Here is a 25,773-nt window from a genome sequence, read left to right as displayed (position 1 = left end):
TAATAAAAATTGGTAATCGAAATTTCACTGCTGACATCTAGGACAAAGTTTTAGTTTTTGTCCTTTCTGGGGTATTTCAACTAGTGTCTGCTTTCCACCCCTCCCTCCCCCCCACCACCAATCATTTTAATTTACAAATGGCTGTGTTTTAAAACTTCAAAGGTTAGGTAGATCTAGATCTAAGCAAGGAGTCATGCTTAAATTAATGTATATGAATTGAAGTTATGAGCTTTATTTGTCATAAACATCCATATCTGCTCCACTGCAGCTGATGCATAAATACTGTTCTTCAAGGATGCGTCAGGGTGGATGCCACAGTTGGAGCTGGCACTGGTGCCCCAATAGAAGATTGAGGCTAACAGGAAGGGCCGAGAGGAAGTCAAACATGGCTCCTAGCGTAGAGAGGCACCACCCCACAGAGAGAAAAAATATCACTTCTCCAGGGATAGGAGTCTAAGTCCTTTGCCAAGAAATTAGTGCTAGGTAAATAGACACAACCAGCATTGACACCAATGAAGGCACCTGAACTGACCATGGTGCTGATTACAAGACCAAAGTATGCTCTCACAGAACCATTGAGATCCTCTTTGGGGACATCATCTGTACCAATGGAACATTAGGCTGGAATCACATAAAGACATCCTTCCTTGGCAGTGCCATTTAGAGAATATTACACTTCACCACTTGTCCTACTCCACTGTCACTGGACTACTCCTTCCCAGGGTCAAACAGAGATGCCTTACTGTTACCATCTGAATGTGATCCTAGAGATCCCTCTTGCATGGTGTCACTACAAAGGATGCAGGAATAGCACTGGGCTGACCAGTCACAACCTGGTCATGACCTGCATATCCTGGCACCCTGCCCAGAGTGGGGGCTACTGGAACCATCATTTCAAAACTCCTGCAGATCCCTCTCCTTTACATTCTATGATTCTATGAATGTGTAAAGTGAATTTTCATGTCAGTAATATCATTAATTAAATATGTTTACTGAAAGGGTCATAATATATGTAGGCCAACATACATTCCTGGTCATTTCCAGTACTTTTAAAAAAAAATGTGAACACCCTACAGTTTTGTGTTTTGCATAAAGGTGAACTATATCTGTAGCCTTAATTCCAAGTGCCCCCAGTTAATGAAAGTCAGGATTTTTCCGAAGTATGTAAAGATGTAATACTTTGGTTTTCTTAGGATTAGTAGTGTCCTGATCCAGTAGTATATAGACTATACTATTCCAGTTATATGGCGCTTGGCATCTTGTTGTGGATTATTGTAAAGGTCATGGTGAACAGCATATATATGTCCAGAATTTTCTATTTTTAATGTGTACTGAATTAATCAACATCAATGCTCCTTAATTGTTCTGATAGCAAACATATTGCCATCAATGTCTGTTCCTTTTTATCGGGGAAGTACAGGCCATGATCTTACTCCATGAGGCAAGATACATGGAACATTTTTAATACATTTGACTGTGAAGATCTGATTCTTGGAAGTCCTGCAATATAGAGTTCAGAATTCTAATGTCTGCATTGTCTCTAAATGTGTAATAAATGCTACAAAATACCAATTAACTTGCACATCGTTCTTGGAGAAAGGATTTTGCTGGAATTATATCGCACTCATTTAAATTCATTGGAATGGGCTAAATGGGCTGTACTGAACTGAATATTATGTGTGTTAATTTTGTGACAGATAATTCCTACTCAGACTAGCACTAGAGAAAAATGGCAACTTTAAAACCTGAATGTGTTTTAAAATGTTAATTTTTAATAATTCAAAAAAAGTTTCATCATATTTTTAAATGTAGAGAATAAACAGTAATAACCATACTCAGGGCTTTCAACCTTTTCCATACCACATTCCTCTTTTTCATCTCCTTTAGGATTTCCTTTCTGTCTGTCGTGACCTAGCTGGGAACTTTATTCCTTTAACAATATGGGAAGGGCAGGGAGGTCTCAAATCCCTGATATCTATTCACATCTTCTAGGTGGAGAATGCCTCACACCTCATTAAAGGCATCACTCCACAAGACCCCAAAACCAATAAGCAATAATTTAAATGAAAAAAGAGATTTCCCTTTTTTTGTTTTTTTTTGGGTTTTTTTTAGTAACAATCGGATTATTCTGGATCTTGTGATAGGGCAAATCAGCATGGGTAGGATTTCATTGGCACAAGGTGACCCCAAAGAAGTGGTGCTAACTGGAAAAGGGGGATGCGCTGATTCATCATACCTCTGAGTAGGCCTCCCCTTTTTAAAGCAGCACCTCTAGGAGTGGGTGGCAATACAAACCTTTGGGATTGAATACCCAATGGGGGAATTGCAAAGAAGTTGCCTCAAACTGGTATTTCAGTGACTTCTTCTGCCTAGTGGTAAACAGAAAAAGTGTGTGTGGCAAGGAGTTTGGGGGAGGGGGGCAAAATCACAAAGCACACCTCTTCCACCACTTTCTTGATTTACCATAACCTTATTCATACTCTCCAGTTATCGATGGTCAGAGCTGTGGATGAGTGGTTCCTGGAATGGTGGAATCTGGGATGAGGGGCACGCTCTTTGCGTTTTAGGGCCAGACCCTGCAACGTGCTGAGCATCTCTGTAAGGTTCAGAACACCACCAACTTCAGCTAATTTGTAATTGTATTTAGCACCTTGTAGGAAGAATCAGACCTTTAGGGTATTTCTACACTGCAGAGGAGAGCATACTTCCTAGATGAGTAGACAGATGCACTCTAGCTAGCGTACTAAATATAGCAGTGTAGCTGGGGGTAGCATGGGCAGTGGCTCAGGCTAACTGCATGAGTACATACCATGGGCATCTGGGGCAAGGTTGTACTCATTCATTAGACCAAGCTGCAGCCTTGTGCTATCCCTGGCTACACTGCCATTTTTAGCATGCTAGCTACAGCAGAGCTAGCATAGGTCTGTTTACTCATGTTGGGAAGCATGCTCCCACCTGTAGTGCAGATGTACCCTAATTTGTTATGGGCCCTGATCTGATCACCCAGTCTCTCTTGTAGATAACTCCTGGTTTGATAGATTATATCCATTTTGCAGAACAGCATCTAAGTCTGAATCCAGATATATATATTTGTGGGAAGGGGTATGTAGTTGGGTCAAAATATAGGCACATTTTTCTGCATAGTGCCATAATTTATTATTATTTGTATTGTGGTAGCACCTAGGAGCTTCAGACTTGGACCAGGACCCCATTGTAATAGGCACTGTACAAACACAAAACAAAAAGATGATCCCTGCACCAAACACCTTCTAGTCTAAATAATGAGCTGAGAAGACATCTAAGGGGATTCGTAAAACAGTGGTGCAGTCAGTGGGAGTTTAGCTAATACATGCTACCATCACTCCTTGAACCCTACTTTAGACAAAGCATTTAACAGAACAGTAAGACCTATCCTCACACCTCTGTATGCTAATCATCATGCACAAAATAAAGGGCCAGTTTATCAGCTGGTGCAAATCAGCAAAGCTCCATGTCAATCAACTAAAATTAATGGAGTTGCACCAGTTTACATCATCTGGAGTTCTCCCCACCCTTTGCAGTTTTCTGTAAGTGTATATATTTGTCTTGTTTGTACTTTTTAGTGTATTTTCTTTTATATGTTTTACTGTTTACTGTGAGGGTGAATATGAGTTATCCTGCTTGCCTGGTATCTCACGTTATAGGATGCTTTCACTGCAGCATGTTACAATACACATTTTTCAAGGCAGGATTTAACCATAAGACATGCATATTTATATATTATCTCAGCCAGGAAGCAGAATGCATTCCTCTTGCCAAAAAAACAGATGCATGTATATGTTTTATGTACACATGCTGTTTTGACGAAAAACAAAGTTTCTTCCCTTCCTATCTTAAATGTTGGGGTATTTTTTAGAATACTATTTACTGTAGTTTCAGGCATTCACTTTTATAGCATATTCTGCCAAATGAACATGAGGTTAAGGGGAGCGTTGGCTCGGACAGACACACTGCACCTCAGCAACACAGCTGTCGGCAAGATAACGGAATGTCTTCCTTTTTCTATGTTCATGTACTATGGACGCTACACTGAGCAGAGTTTTATCACTTATTTCAGCAGGAACAGGATTGCAACCTTTTTCTTCATTTGGGGAGTTAGGTAGGGGAAATATATTTCTCTTCAATCTTCCTCTGGTAAGTTTTCTGTATGAACTGATGGATTTAGCCAATGTGAGGTTAATGCTGTGATCTGTGACTCAGACTGTAGAGCTCTCGAGTCATTGATCACACCAAATTGCTCACAGCTATTCTGTACCTTTAGTAGTGCAGTGTGTCACATACCACCGCTCTTCACCAGGATTGGAATTTGGAATGCCTCTTCTCCCCATCCACCTGGCGGAAGCTCATTCAATGTCTCTCTGTGGGGGTTGCACTCAGCCCAGGTTACATTTACTCACCGTGTGGAGGTTCTACATATTCTACTCTAAAAAGCTGCTATTTTGCTGCACTCCTGCTAAGGCAGAAGGGAAGTCGCAGTACAAAAGACATGTGCTGTGCAGCACTGGTTCAGGAGCTCTCCACTGCACTGCTCAGTTGCTCCTGCCATCCTCTCTAAACATAATACCTCACCTGAGTAAGTGTAGTGTTGTTGTTATAAATGAAAATATAAAACCAGCTCAAGGGGGAAGGAGAAAAGTTAAGAAGTATCAGGTTACAGAATATGTAAACACTGAGTGACTTCCTACTTTTCAGTTCAGTGTGTCAGCCCTGCTCCAAAGCTAGAAATAAGGAGTTGAGTTATTTAAAAATAACTGCAGTGGAATCATCTTATAACTAAGTTACTTTTCCTGCCACAGAGCAACCTCAGCATAAGCACAGGTTCACTATTACCGGATTTTCAATTTGTGCCTTGCAAAGCATTGAAAAACTCAAGCCTTTCATTTTAATTGATTATGAATGGAATTTCACTGTATGCAGGCTCCAAAGTACTATTAGGAGGCCAGTTCATTGAACCCCAAACCTGAGCCCAGGACCCAGCCCGAGTAGTGATGCTGGGCCCGGGGTAGATAAATTGGGGGTGGGAGGAAAGGAATCCTTCTTATAGGCCTTGGAGCAACTGTGGCGGCGATGCCATAAAGGCTTCCACAGGGCTTTACATGCCTCATCCCTTACTGTACATAGGGACAGTTCAAATAGTTGTAGTTTCTCTGGCTCTGCTTCTTGTTGTCCACCCAGGACTCTGTGCTGCAAAGAGGGTGTGCAACAAATGCAACCGGCTGCCAGGGGTCCCCCTGTAGCAGTAGGGGAGGGGCAGGATTTGTCCCTCTAAGCATAATGCTGTGTATTAAAATGAAAGAATATTGAAATTATTAGAGCTCAGAATACACTGACAGCTTTTACTTACACATCATAGTTTAACCTTATTTAAAAAGGTCTTGATGTTTTAATTGTTTAGCTGGGAGCATCATTTTCTGTTGACACTCTCTTTTTGCTTTTCATTTCCCCTTAGAGCCATAGGAAGTTGGTCAGTTGTGTATAAAACTTAAATAGGTAAATAGACTTATTTTAAGTACATTCTGCATTTTGTGTTTCTTATTCTGAAAACCTTTATAACTGGCACAAACCTTTTCCTCCTACCCTTTTAATACAACTGAGTTGTTTTCTGGGCAGTAGTATATCACCAGTTTGGAATGTTTTAGGAGCTTTTAACATTCTTTACGAAATAATATGCCCATATTTTCCAAAACAAAAATATCTCATCTCCAATGTAATAAAATCAGGCAACCAGTCACCTTACATGGTCACAAAGTGAAGAAATGAATATAGCAACCATGTCAGAACAGTGGAAATAGCCGGTGAGTTCTGTCAACGAGAATAGCAATCTTTACTTATCCGTAACTTTCCATATAGTTCACACTTGTGTTTGAGAGTATTCTTAAATTATCTGAAAAAAGTCATGGTAGAGAAAAATGGCAGATTATCAAAAACACATATCTGTGTTTGGCATCCATTTAAAATTCTTTTAAAGTCCAATGGAGTGAGAAAATGCACTGAGTAGAAGTGGCTCTCTTCAGTACTAAAGATAACATGTTAGCTAGTTACTCAGCTCTAAAACTATAAGGATAAAGGACTTTACCATTACTTAAATACAAGGTATATGTGACCATATGCCTACATGAGTAAATTGTTAATAGCAAATAACATAATATGTAATCTGACATATGACATGGAATACAAATGATCCAAACATCTCACCGTTCAGAATATTAAGGGCCTTATTCTACCCTACTGTTTTAAAACACTTGGGAAGGGCTCTAAAATTCCTATGAGGTTCAATGAGATGATTTTCTGCAGAATGCTCCATTTAAGGAGGAGGGGCTTCTGGTCTTGTGGTGTGGCAAGGGATATAACCATCAAAATCCACCTTGCTGAGGTTCCTCAGGGTAAAAGAAGCTTAGATCACACAAGGCCCGGGTCCCTGCACAGAGGCTCTAACCCTCTCTATTGTTGTCTGTCCCCTTCTCCCACTTTAGTATTAATGGCTGTCCACGTCTTTTGTGGTTTATTTGCCCCATTTTGCACTGTTTACACTTTCCTCTCTTCGCATAGTGGATGTACTGTACAGCCATGAATAAAACTGACATACCGGCATTCTATAGCAACAAATATAAGCAAACTTTAAATGTTTGAAGATTAACCATGACAATACCACAGGTCTGTTAACCTCAAATTTTTCTTATATTAACAGCAACAATCACGTTTATAATTGGTGCTGATTTACTTGTTCCAGGAGTTGTTGTTTATTAGTTTATATCCATAATGCTACCTAGTTACCAACCTATTGAACATTAGCACTTAAATATTGCATTATACCTTCAAAGCATGCCTAAGCCAAACAAAGGGACCCATCTTTAAACCTATAGAGTCTCATTCATCTCTTTGCAGGATTGTAGCTTTTGTTAGTATTCATGTTTGCACTGTGCTTTGAAAATCCAAAGTGATAATGTCAATATGATTGTTAAGATGACAGCAAGGTGAGATTATATATATATAAATAAACTGTATTTTTAGGCTGCAGCAAAACCTATAACACTAGAAAACTAGACTATATTTTAATCTAAAATCTATTTGCACATGGCACTCTTGTTTATTAGTGTATATTAGTAACAGTAATTATATTACTAATATACACTAATAAACAAGAGTGTCATGTGCAAATAGATTAAAGATTAAAATATAGTCTAGTTTTCTAGTGTTATAGGTTTTGTTGCAGCCTAAAAATACAGTTTATTAATAGTAAATTAAATGTATTATTATTGTTTGTTATTACTGATACAATATTTCAAAAACCTAATATCTAACAACTTTCATTAAAATGAACTGAAATGTGTAGTATGTTTCAATGGGAGGTAGACACCTAGCTTTTTATTTTTTTTTTAATCCCCAGTCTACATTTAAGTGTCTTCTAAATGTTGAGAGTAGAACTCACCCACTTCTTGGTATACTCTTGAATGTCAGAATTCAAAAGGTAAACTTTTACAGTGACAATTATTTCTTCTGTAATATCTGACATTTTGAATGAACTCAAATCCATAATAGTCAACATTTGAATGGTCCCAGTGGAAGCATCTGGTTTCAGCTGTGCCAGTGGTACTTTAAAGGCTTTATAAAGTCAGCTGGCAGCACACCCAATCTCCAGGCATTAAATTTGATTGCAAAAGAGCTAAGAGAAACTGAACATTTCTGTTTCTGTTATCTTTCTTACGTGGATGGGCTTCCAAAACCACAGACAATGATTTTAAAAAGGTCTATGTGTGTGTTAGTGTTACCAGCTGCCACAACATAATTCAAATTTGAGCATTTATCTTGTAAATCTTGTATAGTTTCTCTCTTACCTGATATAGGTTTTTTGAAACAGATTTATTGCCAGACTGCATGAAGGTACTTGATAGTGTTGCAAACTGAAAAATCCATGACATTCCTCGTGCAAAGTCAAAGAGTACAAATTGTTTATTTTAAATTAGGCAAAACTTCAAAGTTTTATGTTCAGTTAGTCAACATTAAGATATTAGTATGTTATAAGTCATGTTTTGAGAATCACTTGTTCAAAGACCTAACTTTTCAGTGACATTCAGAATCTTTTCTCTTGCAGCCATTTCGTAGAGTGACGTTTTCTGTTGTGAGTCAGCCTCAGGACCCACATCAAGGGTCATTGCAGAGTTGCTATGACAGCGGTCTGGAGGAGTCAGAAACACCAAGCAGTAAGAGTTCATCAGGGCCAAGACTGGGTGCCCTTCCACTCCCAGAGGACAACTACGAAAGGACTACGCCGGATGGCAGTGTTGGTGAGGCAGAGCATATGGAAAATGGTAGGGGCAAACATGACATTCACACACATAATCACACTAGTGAGCCATAATAAGTAGACATGTGGAAAGGTCAGTCCAAAATAATAAAATAAAATAGCTTAAATTATAACTATTTTATTTTAAATGGTAACATTTGTTAAAATGCAGCTATACAAAATAATGGAACATAACCATACAAATAAAATCAGCAGCATTTTTTTACATTATTTTAAAATTACATTGCTGAAACAGTTAAATAATTAAAAAAATATCAGTGCAAGGGCTGGGTTCAAGGAAATTAAATTGCATACACAATATTTTTTTTAACAAAAGGTACTGATAAGGGACCTGTGTTCTCTTTTTTACTTCCATTTTTTTTTATTTGTCATACAATCATTGCTTATGACATTTTCCTGAAATTGAATTTGTGCAGCATCAGCATAAAGAAAATAGGAATTAAAAATCTCCTTCTAGAGTCTTCCCTTTCCCCCAATATTACGTAACATGTTTTCAAAACAATATTGAGGTTTCTACTCCATGTTGAATTATTTAGAAAAGGAAAGCACTGTTTTATTTTTTGCTCCACGGTATATTGAGAAAAATACTTTTCGAATATATCATTTAAATTAAGGATTTTTTTAGAAATATGGGGATGGGGTGGGGAATGCATCCTGATTTGCAGTATGAGTAATTCTTCAGCAATTACAAAATTATGGTAATTAAATACTTAGTAGTTTGCAATTTTCTTTTGTGTCTATAATTAGAAAATAGTGGACTTTAAAATACTTTTTATAATAGATCTTAAAGTTATTGTTCCACACCTATTGACCCTTATTTAAAGCTCTGTGAAGTCAATGGACATTGACTTCAGTGGGCTTTGAGTGATACCCTTAAACTATATAGTAGATTACTTCATGTCAAAGACTACTGCATGTCAAAGAGTACATAGTGCTGACGTGTGAAATGAGGAGTTTGCTAATCAAGTTTGTATAGTAGTGTATGTGAGTGTCATCAGCTCCTCAAACCCAGTATAGATTTGGTTTGGCTTTGTGCATGACTTTAGCTTCTTTCGAAGGCTTAGATCAGCAATTAAAATTTGTTCTTGTTTTATTCCTAAAATAGACATATTGACCCAATAAAAATAGATCATTCTCTGTGGTCAGGAAATTGACATGTCTAATGTATATGAGGAAGAAGGACTGCAGCAGTCTGCATTTGCGGAAGGTCTGCATTTCAGCAATGCATGGCTATTTCAAGTCATACAGATTAATGGACCCCCCCCAGTGGAAATAATAATAATAATAAGTTCAGTTATCATTTTCCCATTTATAGATGTGTGTATTAAAATTTCTTTTTAGAAGGTAGAAAAAATGAAAGCTTTTGTGAGTCTGCTTCCTAAGTTGTTATTTATTTGTATTTTTGTTAATTTAAGGGTGAAATTTAGTGCTTAGGAAAATGAGGCTAAAGCACTGGCTATATCCAGGTAGATACAGTGCAATGAAGGCAAGTATTTTTGAGATTTAATTGAATAAGTTCACAGTTCTTCAGAAACTGTCTGAGTCACAATATGTATAAAGCAATATATAAACGCAGAATCTTGGATGAACTGTAGGACTATGATTTATCCTAACCTTTGATATACTCTTCAGTAGATAATGAAAGTGATTTTATCCAAATTTATTCTCAGAAATTCCAACATACAGTGGACTCTAGTTTGCTTAAATTTTGGAAATTGTGGGGCAACTGCCATTATAATGCATTAATTATTAAACTTTAAAATGAAATTAGGCTATTTTTTGGACGTTGAAAGTAACTTTTCTTTGTTAGGATTACATACTTACCCTTTGAAATTAGACAGATTTCAGAATAAGTAGAAGCACAACCAGATCAAACTACTAAATTTATGTATTATGTCATGAACACCTCCAAAACAAGAGTAGCATGATAAAGTCTCAAATGGTATAATGCAAGGATTACAGACAGTAAGGGAGATTTTTTGTCATATTCACAAAATCTTGAACTGAACCCCGTGAAAAGTGGGTGACATTGCAATGAAAATTATACTCTACTGACTTTTGAATTCTGCTGCCACTTTTAAAAACAGGATTTAGACAGTGGCATGTCACCTGCCTCCAGTAATTTTTGTTAGCATTAGTCAATAGGTGATGACAGAACAAGATGCAATGCACTTTTGGTCGTCTATAAATGTAGCATTTGACATTTGAGTGAATGCTTTCTCTGATCCAAATTTTAAGATGACTTGTCTAGCTACACAGAACAATTGTATTGCTCAAATTCTGGTAATTTAATATTTAATATTAATGGATCATTCTGACATAAATAGAATTGGAATTGAAACCTGTCAGGTATTCATGTGTCATATTTAACTGGAATCTCGGTAACCTGCAGTGTTTTGGTTGGTTAGGTTTTAATCAGGATTTGTATTGGATTTTCATTTGGATTTTCCATGGAAACAGCACTTTGAAAGCTATCTTAGTTTTTAATTGTTATTACTTCAAATATTTACCATTTAATTTCAACTAGCGCGAAGCAATGCAGTTATAACTAATTACTTTGGATTTACTTTCATTTTAAAGTTTGAGAAGATAATTTTCAGTACAGTAATGTAAAACCTTCTGATACCTTTGATACAGTCTCTGTGCAAGATAGCAACACTAATGAAAATAAGGAACCTTTCATGTTTCAGCAAGTGGAAGAAGGCTGAATCTCCTGCAGCCAGAGTAAATATCGGTAATGAAATGCAACTTCCCAAATTGGTGGGTTAGATGTCTCTTTCTACTTTTTCGGGTTAGCATAAAACAGAGAATTGAAACACTAGCGCAAGTGGGTTGGTTTTCTTTATAATCAACTGCACAGTATATTACCAGCCTGCATGAATGTCAGATGTAGATGGAGTTTTGTTTGCATTATTAGATGTGGTGTCAGCTGTGCCGACTGGGGTGGGGTGGAAGAAAAGTTAGCAGACTAGCTATGAAAATGCAGTATGAAAAGATTTGCTAATTCGTAAGATCTGGAGAACCAGAAATAACTTCTGAGTCTTTTCCCCCTGCCCTTGCAGCTTTCTTTACAAAGAAACCCTACTCATTTGTGCAATCTTGTCCAACAAACATCAATTGTTTCTCTAATGTGGTCATTAAAAAGACATTCTTTTAACAGAAATTTCACACCGTTTTTCTCAAGAGGACATATTATTTTTCTTTCCAACATGATTTTTATATTGTGACTATAGGCATTGCCATACTGGATCAGACTCCTGGTCTATCAAGCACAGTATTTTGATTCTGACAATGACCAGTAGGTACCAGATACTTCATAGGCATGTGCAAGAAACCACATAATAGAAAATTGTGGAATAACTTTCTCTCCTGACCTCTATTAGGCCTGGTCTACATTAGAAAATTAGATTAGTTTAAGTACATCAGTCAGGGGTATGTAAAATCCTCATCCCTGAGCAGTGTAGTTAAGATGACCTAACTCCCTGTGTTAGGTAAATGTTAGGTAAATGGAAGATTTTTTCTGTCAACCTAGGCACCACCTCTCGGGGAGGTGTATTACCTACGCTGATGGGAGAAACACCCTCTCCCCCATTGTTTTCTGTAGTGTCTACACTTAAGTGAAGACAAGCCCTTAGGTAGTTGTCTGCTTATGCCCTGAATCATGAAGGTTTATATTTTCTAAAAGATTATTCATCCTATCTCATTTCATTACAACTGTTGTCAGTGTGCATACATGCAATTTTATGAATTCTACAAAATTATTGGCCTCAGTGATCTCTTGTGGCAGTGTGTTCCACAAGTTAATTATCAGTTGTGTAAAAAACTATTCATTTTTATCAATTTTATGTTTGTTTTCTTTAAACCACACTGAATATCCCATTGTTCTTGTATTATGAAAGAGAGTAAATAAAGGTGCTCAATTTACCTTTTCTATCCTTATTTTTATACCTTTATCATGTGGCCTCATATTTATTTCTTCTCTGAACTACATTCACAGCCTTTCCAATCTTTCCTCATAGATAAAGTCTTGTTGTGCATCCAATAACTTTTGTTGCCTGTCTCTGAACTTTAATATCTGCTTGATGTTTTCTGAGATGGGGGTGACCAGAACTGAACACAGTATTCCAGGTGAGGGCATCACAATATTTTCAGTATTATTTTCTATCCCGTTTTTTACACATGCTGTCATTAGGGCAATACTTTTCATTGACATGTCTGTAATGATGCCCATGTCTTTTTCCATGGGGCTAATTTAGAACCCGACAGTGTGTTTGATTAGTTCAAATAAATCCTTCTGATGTGCACAACCCTGCTTTTGTAAACAAAACATTTCATCTTTCAACTTGTTGTCTAGTAAAATAGCTTTGGTAGGCCCATCTGAAGTTCCTCACAGTCCTCTCTAGTCACAATTAAACAAAATAATTTATATTTATATAAAATTATAATTTGCTTTATATATATATATATATATATATTAGCACCTTTCATCCAAGGACAAGGAAGCAAAGTATAACCATTCTTTAAGTCTCACAATGAGCTTTTCAGAGGATAGCTGTGGCCCACTAGGTTGAACATAGGACTGGGAGTTAAGAGACTTAAGTTCTGTTTCTGTCTCTACCACTGACTTAGTCTAGTCACTCAGGGTATGTCTACACTATGGAATAAGGTCGAATTTATAGAAGTATTTTTTAGAAATCGGTTTTATATATTCAAGTGTGTGTGTCCCCACAGAAAATGCTCTAAGTGCATTAACTCGGCGGAGTGCTTTCAGAGTACCGAGGCAAGCGTCGACTTCCGGAGCGTTGCACTGTGGATAGCTATCCCACAGTTCCCGCAGTCTCCTCTGCCCATTGGAATTCTGGGTTGAGATCCCAATGCCTGATGGGGCTAAAACATTGTCGCGGGTGGTTCTGGGTACATATCGTCAGGCCCCCTTCCCTCCCTCCCTCCGTGAAAGCAACGGCAGGCAATCATTTTGCGCCTTTTTTCCTGAGTTACCTGTGCAGACGCCATACCACGGCAAGCATGGAGCCCGCTCAGGTAACCGTCACTGTATGTCTCCTGGGTGCTGGCAGACGCGGTACAGAATTGCTACACAGTAGCAGCAACCCATTGCCTTCTGGCAGCAGACGGTGCAGTACGACTGGTAGCCATCCTCGTCGTGTCTGAGGTGCTCCTGGCCACATCGGCTGGGAGCGCCTGGGCAGACATGGGCGCAGGGACTAAATTTGGAGTGACTTGACCAGGTCATTCTCTTTAGTCCTGCATTCAGTCCTATTGAACCGTCTTATGGTGAGCAGGCAGGTGATACGGATTGCTAGCAGTCGTACTGTACCATCTTCTGCCAGGCAGGCAAGAGATGAGGATGGCTAGCAGTTGTATTGTACCATCTTCTGCCGGGCAGGCAAGAGATGAGGATGGCTAGCAGTCGTACTGTACCATCTTCTGCCGAGCAGCCATGAGATGTGGATGGCATGCTGTCCTTCTGCACCATCTGCTGCCAGCCAAAGATGTAAAAGATAGATGGAGTGGATCAAAACTAGAAATAGACCAGATTTGTTTTGTACTCATTTGCTTCCCCCCCTTCCCCTGTCTAGGGGACTCATTCCTCTAGGTCACACTGCAGTCACTCACAGAGAAGGTGCAGCGAGGTAAATCTAGCCATGTATCAATCACAGGCCAGGCTAACCTCCTTGTTCCAATAAGAACAATAACGTAGGTGCACCATTTCTTATTGGAACCCTCCGTGAAGTCCTGCCTGAAATACTCCTTGATGTAAAGCCACCCCCTTTGTTGATTTTAGCTCCCTGAAGCCAACCCTGTAAGCCGTGTCGTCAGTCGCCCCTCCCTCCGTCAGAGCAACGGCAGACAATTGTTCCGCGCCTTTTTTCTGTGCGGACGCCATACCAAGGCAAGCATGGAGGCCGCTCAGCTCACTTTGGCAATTAGGAGCACATTAAACACCACACGCATTATCCAGCAGTATATGCAGCACCAGAACCTGGCAAAGCGATACCAGGCGAGGAGGCGACGTCAGCGCGGTCACGTGAGTGATCAGGACATGGACACAGATTTCTCTGAAAGCATGGGCCCTGCCAATGCATGCATCATGGTGCTAATGGGGCAGGTTCATGCTGTGGAACGCCGATTCTGAGCTCGGGAAACAAGCACAGACTGGTGGGACCGCATAGTGTTGCAGGTCTGGGACGATTCCCAGTGGCTGCGAAACTTTCGCATGCGTAAGGGCACTTTCATGGAACTTTGTGACTTGCTTTCCCCTGCCCTGAATGAATACCAAGATGAGAGCAGCCCTCACAGTTGAGAAGTGAGTGGCGATAGCCCTGTGGAAGCTTGCAACGCCAGACAGCTACCGGTCAGTTGCGAATCAATTTGGAGTGGGCAAATCTACTGTTGGGGCTGCTGTGATGCAAGTAGCCCACGCAATCAAAGATCTGCTGATATCAAGGGTAGTGACCCTGGGAAATGTGCAGGTCATAGTGGATGGCTTTGCTGCAATGGGATTCCCTAACTGTGGTGGGGCCATAGACGGAACCCATATCCCTATCTTGGCACTGGAGCACCAAGCCGCCGAGTACATAAACTGCAAGGGGTACTTTTCAATAGTGCTGCAAGCTCTGGTGGATCACAAGGGACGTTTCACCAACATCAACGTGGGATGGCCGGGAAAGGTACATGATGCTCATATCTTCAGGAACTCTGGTCTGTTTCAAAAGCTGCAGGAAGGGACTTTATTCCCAGACCAGAAAATAACTGTTGGGGATGTTGAAATGCCTATATGTATCCTTGGGGACCCAGCCTACCCCTTAATGCCATGGCTCATGAAGCCGTACACAGGCAGCCTGGACAGTAGTCAGGAGCTGTTCAACTACAGGTTGAGCAAGTGCAGAATGGTGGTAGAATGTGCATTTGGACGTTTAAAGGCACGCTGGCGCAGTTTACTGACTCGCTTAGACCTCAGCGAAACCAATATTCCCACTGTTATTACTGCTTGCTGTGTGCTCCACAATATCTGTGAGAGTAAGGGGGAGACATTTATGGCGGGGTGGGAGGTTGAGGCAAATCGTCTGGCTGCTGGTTATGCGCAGCCAGACACCAGGGTGGTTAGAAGAGCACAGGGGGGCGCAGTACGCATCAGAGAAGCTTTGAAAACCAGTTTCATGACTGGCCAGGCTACGGTGTGAAAGTTCTCTTTGTTTCTCCTTGATGAAACCCCCCGCCCCTTGGTTCACTCTACTTCCCTGTAAGCTAACCACCTCCCCTCCTCCCTTCGATCACTGTTTGCAGAGGCAATAAAGTCATTGTTGCTTCACATTCATGCATTCTTTATTCATTCATCACACAAATAGGGGGATGACTACCAAGGTAGCCCAGGAGGGGTGGTGGAGGAGGGAAGGAAAATGCCACACAGCACTTTAAAAGTTTACAACTTTAAAATTTATTGAATGCCAGCCTTCTTTTTTTGGGGCAATCCTCTGTGGCGGAGTGGCTGGTTGGCCGGTGGCCCCCCCACCGCGTTCTTGGGCGTCTGGGTGTGGAGGCTATGGAACTTGGGGAGGAGGGCGGTTGGTTACACAGGGGCTGTAGTGGCAGTCTGTGCTCCAGCTGCCTTTGCCGCAGCTCAACCATACACTGGAGCATTCTGGTTTGGTCCTCCAGCAGCCTCAGCATTGAATCCTGCCTCCTCTCATCATGCTGCCACCACATTTGAGCTTCAGCCCTGTCTTCAGCCTGCCACTTACTCTCTTCAGCGCGCCACCTCTGCTCCCGGTCATTTTGTGCTTTCCTGCACTCTGACATTATTTGCCTCCACGCATTCATCTGTGCTCTGTCAGTGCGGGAGGACAGCATGAGCTCGGAGAACATTTCATCTCCAGTGCGTTTTTTTTTTCTTTCTAAGCTTCACTAGCCTCTGGGAAGGAGAAGATCCTGTGATCCTTGAAACACATGCAGCTGGTGGAGAAAAAAAAAAGGGACAGCGGTATTTAAAAAGACACATTTTATAAAACAGTGGCTACACTCTTTCAGGGTAAACCTTGCTGTTAACATTACATACATAGCACATGTGCTTTCGTTACAAGGTCGTATTTTGCCTCCCCCCACCGCGTGGCTACCCCGTCAACCCTCCTCTCTCCCTGTGGCTAACAGCGGGGAACATTTCTGTTTAGCCACAGGCAAACAGCCCAGCAGGAATGGGCTCCTCTGAGTGTCCCCTGAAGAAAAGCACTCTATTTCAACCAGGTGACCATGAATTATATCTCACTCTCCTGAGGATAACACAGAGAGATAAAGAACGAATGTTGTTTGAACGCCAGCAAACATACACTGCAATGCTTTGTTGTACAATGATTCCCAAGTACGTGTTACTGGCCTGGAGTGGTAAAGTGTCCTACCATGAAGGACGCAATAAGGCTGCCCTCCCCAGAAACCTTTTGCAAATGCTTTGGGAGTACATCCAGGAGAACCGCGAATGCCAGGGCAAAGTAATCCTTTCACATGCTTGCTTTTAAACCATGTATAGTATTTTAAAAGGTACACTCACCAGAGGTCCCTTCTCCACCTGCTGGGTCCAGGAGGCAGCCTTGGGTGGGTTCGGGGGGTACTGGCTCCAGGTCCAGGGTGAGAAACAGTTCCTGGCTGTCAGGAAAACCGGTTTCTCTGCTTGCTTGCTGTGAGCTATATACAACCTCATCATCAATCATCATCATCATCTTCTTCGTCCCCAAAACCTGCTTCCGTATTGCCTCCATCTCCATTGAAGGAGTCAAACAACATGGCTGGGGTAGTGGTGGCTGAACCCCCTAAAATGGCATGCAGCTCATCATAGAAGCGGCATGTTTGGGGCTCTGACCCGGAGCGGCCGTTCGCCTCTCTGGTTTTCTGGTAGGCTTGCCTCAGCTTCTTCAGTTTCATGCGGCACTGCTTCGGGTCCCTGTTATGGCCTCTGTCCTTCATGCCCTGGGAGATTTTGACAAAGGTTTTGGCATTTCGAAAACTGGAACAGAGTTCTGATAGCACGGATTCCTCTCCCCATACAGCAATCAGATCCCGTACCTCCCGTTCGGTCCATGCTGGAGCTCTTTTGCGATTCTGGACTCCATCATGGTCACCTCTGCTGATGAGCTCTGCATGGTCACCTGCAGCTTGCCACGCTGGCCAAACAGGAAATGAAATTTAAAAGTTCGCGGTCCTTTTCCTGTCTACCTGGCCAGTGCATCCGAGTTGAGAGTGCTGTCCAGAGCATTCACAATGGAGCACTCTGCGATAGCTCCCGGAGGCCAATACCGTCAAATTGTGTCCACAGTACCCCAAATTCGAGGTGGCAAGGCCGATTTAAGCGCTAATCCACTTGTCAGGGGTGGAGTAAGGAAATCGATTTTAAGAGCCCTTTAAGTCGAAATAAAGGGCTTCATCGTGTGGACGGGTGCAGGTTTACATTGATTTAATGCTGCTAAATTCGACCTAAAGTCCTAGTGTAGACCAGGGCTCAAACTCCTTGTGTCTCATTGCCAAATCTGTAAAGGTTGGAGAATAGAGATCAGCTGCCTTTATAAAGGGCTTGGATATCTATAGTTGAAAATAAAATAAATTATTTATATATTCATCATTTTAAAGAAGGGGGAAACCAAAGCAAAGGGAGTTTAAGTGACTAGCCTAGGGTTCACAGGAAGTGAGTGGTAGAGCATGGAGTAGAACTCAGAACTCCTGACCCTCATTGCTCTTTTATAGTCACTAGACAATTTCCTCCCTCCTAAAAGACAGCAGTACTTAAATGATACTCCAATCGACAGAAGAATAGCTAAAGGACAAGAAAGAACAAGCATAGCTAAAGGACAAGAAAGAAAAATGTATTGTCCAGTTCGAGCAATATGATTTGATTACTGCATTATTTTACCTATGGTGGTTTCAACTTTAGTTCTTAGGTATCAAACTGGTTGTGCAAAATTAGAGTTCCATGCTAACAGAGCAAGAAAGGTTAGTTGTGTATGAGGTGAGCAGCCTTTTTTTCCCCATATGAAGTGTTAGGAGATTTCAGGTTATTAGAAAATAAATACCAAGTGCAATCCAGCTTTGCAAAAAGAAAAGGAGGACTAGTGGCACCTCAGAGACTAACCAATTTATTTGAGCATGAGCTTTCGTGAATAAATTGGTTAGTCTCTGAGGTGCCACTAGTACTCCTTTTCTTTTTGCGAATACAGACTAACGCGTCTGCTACTCTAAATCCAGCTTTGTTCATTTAGGGCTCAGTCTGCCATACTTTCTTTTGTAAAGCATTAGTCAGCTTCATGGAGTAGGGTAATAAATATGAGTAAACGTAGGAGAATGTAGGCACACAGTTTTACATTATTCAGAGGATATTAGTGTAAAATTGTTTTTTAGGAACATTAACCCATTGCAGGCCCAAAGTTAAATATCTTTTATACAAACATTACCAAGCAGAAACTCATGGGGTTGTTCCTAAGAGTTGCTGTACATTTTTGTACTCTTCTTCCCAGACTACTAACATATTTAAAAAAAAAAACAGCCAACTAACGAAACAAACAAAAATCTGCATGAATGATCATGTTGACATTTCATTTAATTGCTTCTGAAAAATGCGGCATGCTGTTATTCACATAGATGAACTCCTGACCCAGGTGATCCTAGCATCCTGCCACAAGTGATATTTTGGATCGCAATTACACTTTCTATGATGAAATAAGCCTAGAGACAGTTAATTTTGAGAATGAGCTATTCTGAGACTTGTAAAAAGACAGCCAACTATCTGAGTGAAAGAGAAGAAGATAGTTCAGTTCACATTATAGAATACATAAAAGCCTTTGGTGAAAAGGTCTCAAAGCAGCACCAGCCCCTGCCAGAATAACAGATGCAAAACCTGCAGATGTATCTCCACCTCTATAATGATCAATACCTCCCACAACCCACCTTTCAAGATATATGCGCCCTGCACATGCCTATCACAACATGTGGTGTACCTCATCCAGTGCATTATATGCCCAGATAACAACTGTGTGAGTGAAACCAGACAATCACTATGATTTCGAATGAATTCACACAGAATAATAATAAAAAGACAAAAACACTGAACACTTTTCACAAAATGATCACTCCATATCTAACCCCTCAGTCCTTATCCTCAAAGGAAACCTGCACAACACCTTCAAAAGATGAGGCTCAGAGCTTAAATTCATAACTTTGCTAGACACAAAAAATCATGGTTTACAGTTTATTATAACCTACTATAATCCCCACTGTTTTGTCCTATGACTGCAGTGGTGTTAATGAGCCACTTTGAATGCCCCCTTAGAATATGTGTTAACTACTTATGCCAAACTATCTGTTCCACCTTGTAATTAGCTGTGACACTCGGAGTACCTTCCCCAGATCTGAAGAAGAGCTCTGCGTAGCCAAGCTTGTGTCTTTCACCAACAGCAGCTGGACCATTACAATATATGAGCTCACTCACCTTGTCTCTCCATTATACTAATGACATCCTACTCCCAATGGCTCTATTTGGGAGTAGATTTTTTGCCCTGTTTTCTCCTTTTTCTTATTTAAAAAACATCTTTGGAATTTTTCCCCTCTACACCTGATTCTTCTGTGAGTTTCTCCACTGTATACCAGATAGTGATATATCACATTCTATCCAGCCAACAGATAATACTTCATTTATATGCACAGTAGCACTTTTTACATTCAAAGCTATGTAGTGTTTGCTGTTAAATAGTTTTTGTTAGTATTTTGCACCAGAAATTAGGCAAGTTGTATCTTGCTTGCTTGCTGCTAATAGCTCTTGTTCAGGGATATTACAGGATAATAGTTTATTCTATATACAGTATTGTATTAGTAGAGAAACATGTCAACAAGATAAGATGGTTTTATTTTTATAAATAAATAGTGCTATGTGTTTTCATTGTACTTTATATACCTAGAATAAGATACAGGACCAAATGCAGCCTTGCAGTGTGTGGTAATCACTCTCATTAAACCCACTCTGGGGTGCTGGAACAATTTATATAATATGGGTGCTGAAAGCCACTGAACCAAACGGTAAACACTGTATATGATGGAAACCACTTCAAGCCAGGGGTTGCATCAGTATCCCCACGATCCTTAGTTCCAGCACCTATGAACCTGCCAGGAGTGGACTGTACATGGCTTTTGACTTGTGGAATAGTTATTCTTCTTTGAGTCTCGAGATATAGAAATATCGCATGTGCACTGACAATTGGTAGAATGTACTTCTGAGTGGCAAAATACCATGTGAAGTGCTTTCGGATCAGTCATGGTTTTGGGTTCTCATAGAGTGCATGATTGGGTCTGCTGTTATAAAAAAAATAGATCAGTCTGACTGAATTTGAAATCCACATTCATACGTATAGCTTTGTTTTAATTGGAGATAACACTGCTCTCTTTTTGGTACTTTCTGTCTATTTCTGTTCCGTTTTATTTACATTAGCTCCCTTATGTGCCTAACAAAGGAGCAGAACATTTGGCCTTTCCTTTTAAATTTAAATTATGGAAAAAAAAAAAACAATTCTCTCCTTTCCCTGTAAGCCCCCTACTTTCTCAAAAAGAAAAATATTTACAGCAATCACTGTACTGTTCTCATAAAAGTCAGTACTATTAATGTCAAGTAATTTTTAACTCCTGGTTCACTACTCTTTAGTCTTCTTTTTATCTTTTGAAGACAAAAGACAGCCCTTTTGCAGCAGAGCTTCATATTATTACTGCATCCATTGCAGAAAAAAGACAGAACAAAGCTATGTATCCCTTGTGTATTCCCATAATCTGTGTTAGAAAGAAGCGTGTGTGTGTGTGTGTGTGATCATCAACTATGAGATCTAGAGAGAGCTTCTAAAATACCACTTATTTAGAATAATTTAAAATCTTTTGTCCTGCATAAAAGAGACAATTTATATAATCTGCATTATCCATGACTATCAAATCAGTTTACAGAGTTAACTATTAATAGTCCAAATTGAGAAATGTGGAAACTCAGTCACCAAAAGATTGAGTGACTTGTCCAGCATCATACAGCAAGTTGGTAGTTGAGTGAAGAATTGACACCAAAGTGAAATCCTGGCCCTATTGAAGTCAATGAGAGTTTTGCCATTGACTTCACAAGGACTAAGATTTCACCAAATATCCCCTGAGTCCCAGTGCACTACACCAACAGCTAGTCCCTGGTGCCTCTGACTAATGCAGATTGCATAATTCCCTTTGATGTTATTCTGAGCTCTGAACATGGATTGAAGGCAGAACATGCTCCTAAATTTCCAGACTGAAGGCAGAAGGAACTTTTTTGTCTGAAGAATAATTAACAAGCCTTGCATATAGTCCAGGTTTCCTCCAGTGAAGAGTCTAATGCAGACAGTAAACAGAAATGTATTTTCCCTTAATTCATCGCACTCCATTCAGCATTGTCTATTTTATTGAGTCTTCCTCAGTTGTTTGAGTATTTGTATTTGATGACTGTTTTTGCAGTTTCCTGGACAACATTAGGTCTTTCAGCTCTTTCTAATCTACAAATATAACAAAGTTCCAAAATAAATCCTTTGCACTGGGCAAATCTTCTCCATTTCAGTCACAAATGAGTTTTGTTCTCCCCTGCTGGCTACCAATTCCCATTTTTACTTTTTCCACTGCAGCCTGTACACCCCCTCTGCCATCTGAAATACTTAATTAGTTTTATCTCTTGCATATAGGTACAATGGCTTTGTTTTGGGGTAAATTATCAGCAGGATTTTTCTTTTTCCTCATGGAACAAAGGTAGATAAAAGTAATAGAAGAAACCATAATTTGTTTGTGTGGGTTCATTTGGTGATTATAAAGTACGATACATTGTACTGCACAGGGGAAAAAAAAATCAGAGAACATTTTCAAAAAGATGTACTTGTTGAAAGCCCCAAATTGACAATTGCATGCCTAACTGGTCAAGTAATTGAACCTTCATGTACTTTAACATTTCCAACAGATTGTGTTTAAGTGCATACAACCATTACACACATAAATTAGAACCCCAAAACTATTAAGTATTATTACAGAAGTAGGCAGTTCTGGAAATATGCCCATCTATTTTCTATAATAATTATTATTACTACTATTTGCAATTATCTCTAATCAAGATTAAGGCTCCTGTTTAGTTGGTGTGTACAAATATACAAGGAGATGTAATTATTGACCTGAATTATTTACATGCAAATACATGTTCACCTTAATTAGATGTTGTATTTGTTTGTTTTGTTTTTTTTGTAAAGTGCTTTGTTTTTAACTGTTTGTTCTTAGTTTCCTTCAAATAAATTTACTGTTTTTTTTAAAAGGATGTATTAAAGTTTTACAAAATTACAAAGCAATCACCAAAAACAACTGCTGTGACAAAATACATAAAACATACAAGAAAACAACAAGGCCCAATCTTGCATTTCTTTCTCATTCCAAATTTCCGCTGCAGTTATTGAGAATGGTACCCATGAAACAAAGGCAGCATCAGACCTATTATGTGCAAAAAAAGAAGCAGAAGTTCCACTGCAGAACAATGGAACTCCAGCTTACCAAAAAATATACTTATAATAAACAACTTCTTTCCTTTTTTGATTCACTTACAAATACTTATTCCAGTACAAACACATTGTTCTCTGAGAAAGAGAGGTACTCAGATTCAAATTATAGTGTACAATCCACAAAATTTGAAAAGACTACCAAAAATGCCCACATAAATCCCAACCAACTTGTATGTTTTCATCATATATACTGAAAGAAATGAGAAAATAAAAGACATTATTATTGTGCTAACGAGTTATACATAGCCACATGGGTTTAACTTTTTACTCTTTCTGAGGAACAAGTCTAAGGGATGTTTCACAAACAAGATACAATTAATGTATAAAGAGCTGTCTTTTATGGACAGATACCTGTAAAAAAAAATTAGCAAGATAATTAACATGTTGCTGTCAGTATTAAACATAGGGTTTTTTTATTGCTTCTAATTTTACTTTTGGTGCATGTCATGATTACAAGGTGGGTTGCTCGTTAGATCCTTTTTAGGCCTTCTCGAATGCCCTCAAGTGACTGGTTTTGCTATCTTCACTCCTCTCTGAGTGGAACCAGATGGCCCTAACATTCAGATCGGGTCTCTGGGCTACAGCAGCCCTGTTTACCAACTGTGATAACATAACAGCTCCAACTGTGTTTGGCACTTATATGCTTTTTTCCTAGGGTGACCAGATGTCCCGATTTTATAGGGACAGTCCCGATATGTGGGGCTTTGTTGTATATAAGTGCCAATTACCCCCCATCTCCTGTCCCGATTTGTCACCCTTGCTATCTGGTCACCCTACCTTTTCCTGTGACCAGTGGCTGAATAAAGTGGCTCAAAAACAATGAATTCAAAATAAAGTATTATTTATTCACTCAAAGGCACATAGCATTCAGAGAAGTGAGTTAAACAACAATAGGCCTACGTGCTTGGGTCTTACTTAAACTTTATTCTTTCCTTTCACCCTTTTCCCCTCAGCTCAGACATCCTTATAACTGGCCTGGGAGATACAGATATCCCCCACAGTATACAAGGACTCATCTCCGGCCACCGCTGCCCACTCAGCCCTCTTTCCTCTCTAGGCAGGGGTCTTTAGTGCTTTAATGTTTTGATATCCCTTTGATCCTGGGCTTGGACTGGGAAAAATAAACATGCTAGCCTAGCTGGAAACCAGGAGGTAAGTATTTTTCAATTAATAGCTCCCCCATTATTCCCTTAAGGATCCTTGGTGTTCTCTCTGAAGGTACCTTATATCTGTCATTGTTTAATTTACTGTTTGTTTCCCGCAACAGCCTCCTTGATTTAACTCCATACAGTCAGGCAGGATCATTCTCCATAGTGTTAAAGGCCAGTTTTCCATAAGGAAAGGCAAGACTGAGTTTATAGAAATAAATTTGCATATTAATGAGTTATTGAGGTTGATCAGTGTGCAGTGATGAACACATCTTTCTCTTGTGACTTCTGTAACTCTGTTTATATTTTGAAATAACGAAGATGAAATATTTTGTATCTGTCTAATGTATCTGTCTGCTTATATGGACCACTTCAAAAAAACCATAAAAACACCAGGGCAGTGAGTCTCAGAGCCCCGATAACTGACTCAGAGTCACAGGGCTTACACTACAAACAGCAGTCTAGACATACCTGCTCAGAATGGAGTCCAGGCTCTGAGACCCACCTCTGTCACTGGGTTTCAGAGATCAGGCTCCAGCCCAAGCAGGAATGTTTACACTGTTATTTTTAGCCCTGTCCTGTGAGCTGTCAGTAACCCAGGCTCTGAGACTTGCTGCTGTGGTTCTTTTTTTGCAGTGAAGGTGTACCCTAACTATCTGAATACATGTCTACAATTAAAATAAGTAATAAAACAATTCCCCTCTCTTTCTTCACCACCTATGGATGTAAAACCTTGAAGAATTATATTTTTTTAGTCATTTTGTGGCTGTGGTAGGTATGCAACAATCACCTATATACACTGCACAAGACCTGTACTAGATTCCATAAGTTTGCTAGGAATTATACTAAATATCTGAGAGTATGATCAAGTCCCCAGTAGGTGAAGTTTAAATGAAAATACACAAAAAAGGTCAAAGTAGTTTAATCAAAATATTTTTTTAAAAATGGATTGTAGGCCAAACCCGTTAGTCCTTCTCTGTGTACAGTTCTCAGCAAAATTAAAGGCTGTTCTTTGGAAAGACAAAAATACTATGTGAAAGATTATTCTTGTATTCCAATATGCCTTCAGAAGTCAAATTCTATTACAAAATAAACAGTTATAGCTCATTCAACTTAGAACATGTTATTAGAATTAAATTTGTATCAATAAGTGAATTAATTCATCTTCTAAAAGAGCTGGTCATTCTTAAATGGATTCTTAGAGTTATGAAAAACCCACTGAGAGTTCTCAGTGAACACCAGAAATTAGGCACTTAGATACATAATGTAAGTCTATGCCCTTTATCCCATGGAAAATAATTGAAACTAGGTCATATCACTGAATATTGGCAAAGCAAAGAAAGAAACAGAAGAAGAAGAAGTAGAAGACCACGAAGAAGAAAAATGTGAAGCCAGTGGAGGAGGAGCAATACTTAAGGAGTTACCTTATTTTAATAGTTGCCTGGTCCCTCAAAACCAAACAAACATACCCAAACTGGTTTTCCCAACTTGCTTGTCTTAACCTGTTTTTTTGCTATATCTAAGGAACAAATCAACCCTAAAGAGCCCTGCAGGGGCACTTGTTCTTTTACTGAGCAATCTGTTCTATTTCATCAGCAAGGGAAGTGAAATCAAAGTGAATCATATCGAAACTTTCATGTAAACAAGCCATAAGACAAGCTTGTATTGAAGCTTTTTTTTTTTTCCCTGTGGGGTAATG

General features: G+C 39.6%; 1 protein-coding gene across 5 annotated transcripts in view; it reads left to right on the top strand.

Moving 5' to 3' along the window:
• Positions 1–25,773, top strand: part of PCDH7 (protocadherin 7) — a 395,898-nt gene that overhangs the window by 171,499 nt on the left and 198,626 nt on the right. For 2 of the 5 annotated variants that reach the window (XM_084626494.1, XM_084626493.1), the window contains exon 2: positions 8,132–8,240. The exons of 1 other annotated variant lie outside the window; for it this stretch is intronic. In XM_084626494.1, coding sequence (XP_084482620.1) covers positions 8,132–8,240 — 109 coding nt within the window. Of the gene's footprint in view, positions 1–8,131; positions 8,349–25,773 lie in introns of all 5 variants that reach the window. 2 more of the 5 variants (XM_084626492.1, XM_084626491.1) reach the window with 2 other exon arrangements.

This window comes from Lepidochelys olivacea (assembly GCF_965140295.1).
Source record: "Lepidochelys olivacea isolate rLepOli2 genome assembly, chromosome: 4".
Classification (NCBI taxonomy): domain Eukaryota; kingdom Metazoa; phylum Chordata; order Testudines; family Cheloniidae; genus Lepidochelys; species Lepidochelys olivacea.
Note: the sequence above shows the minus strand (reverse complement) of the source record. Positions and strands in the feature narration are given on the sequence as shown.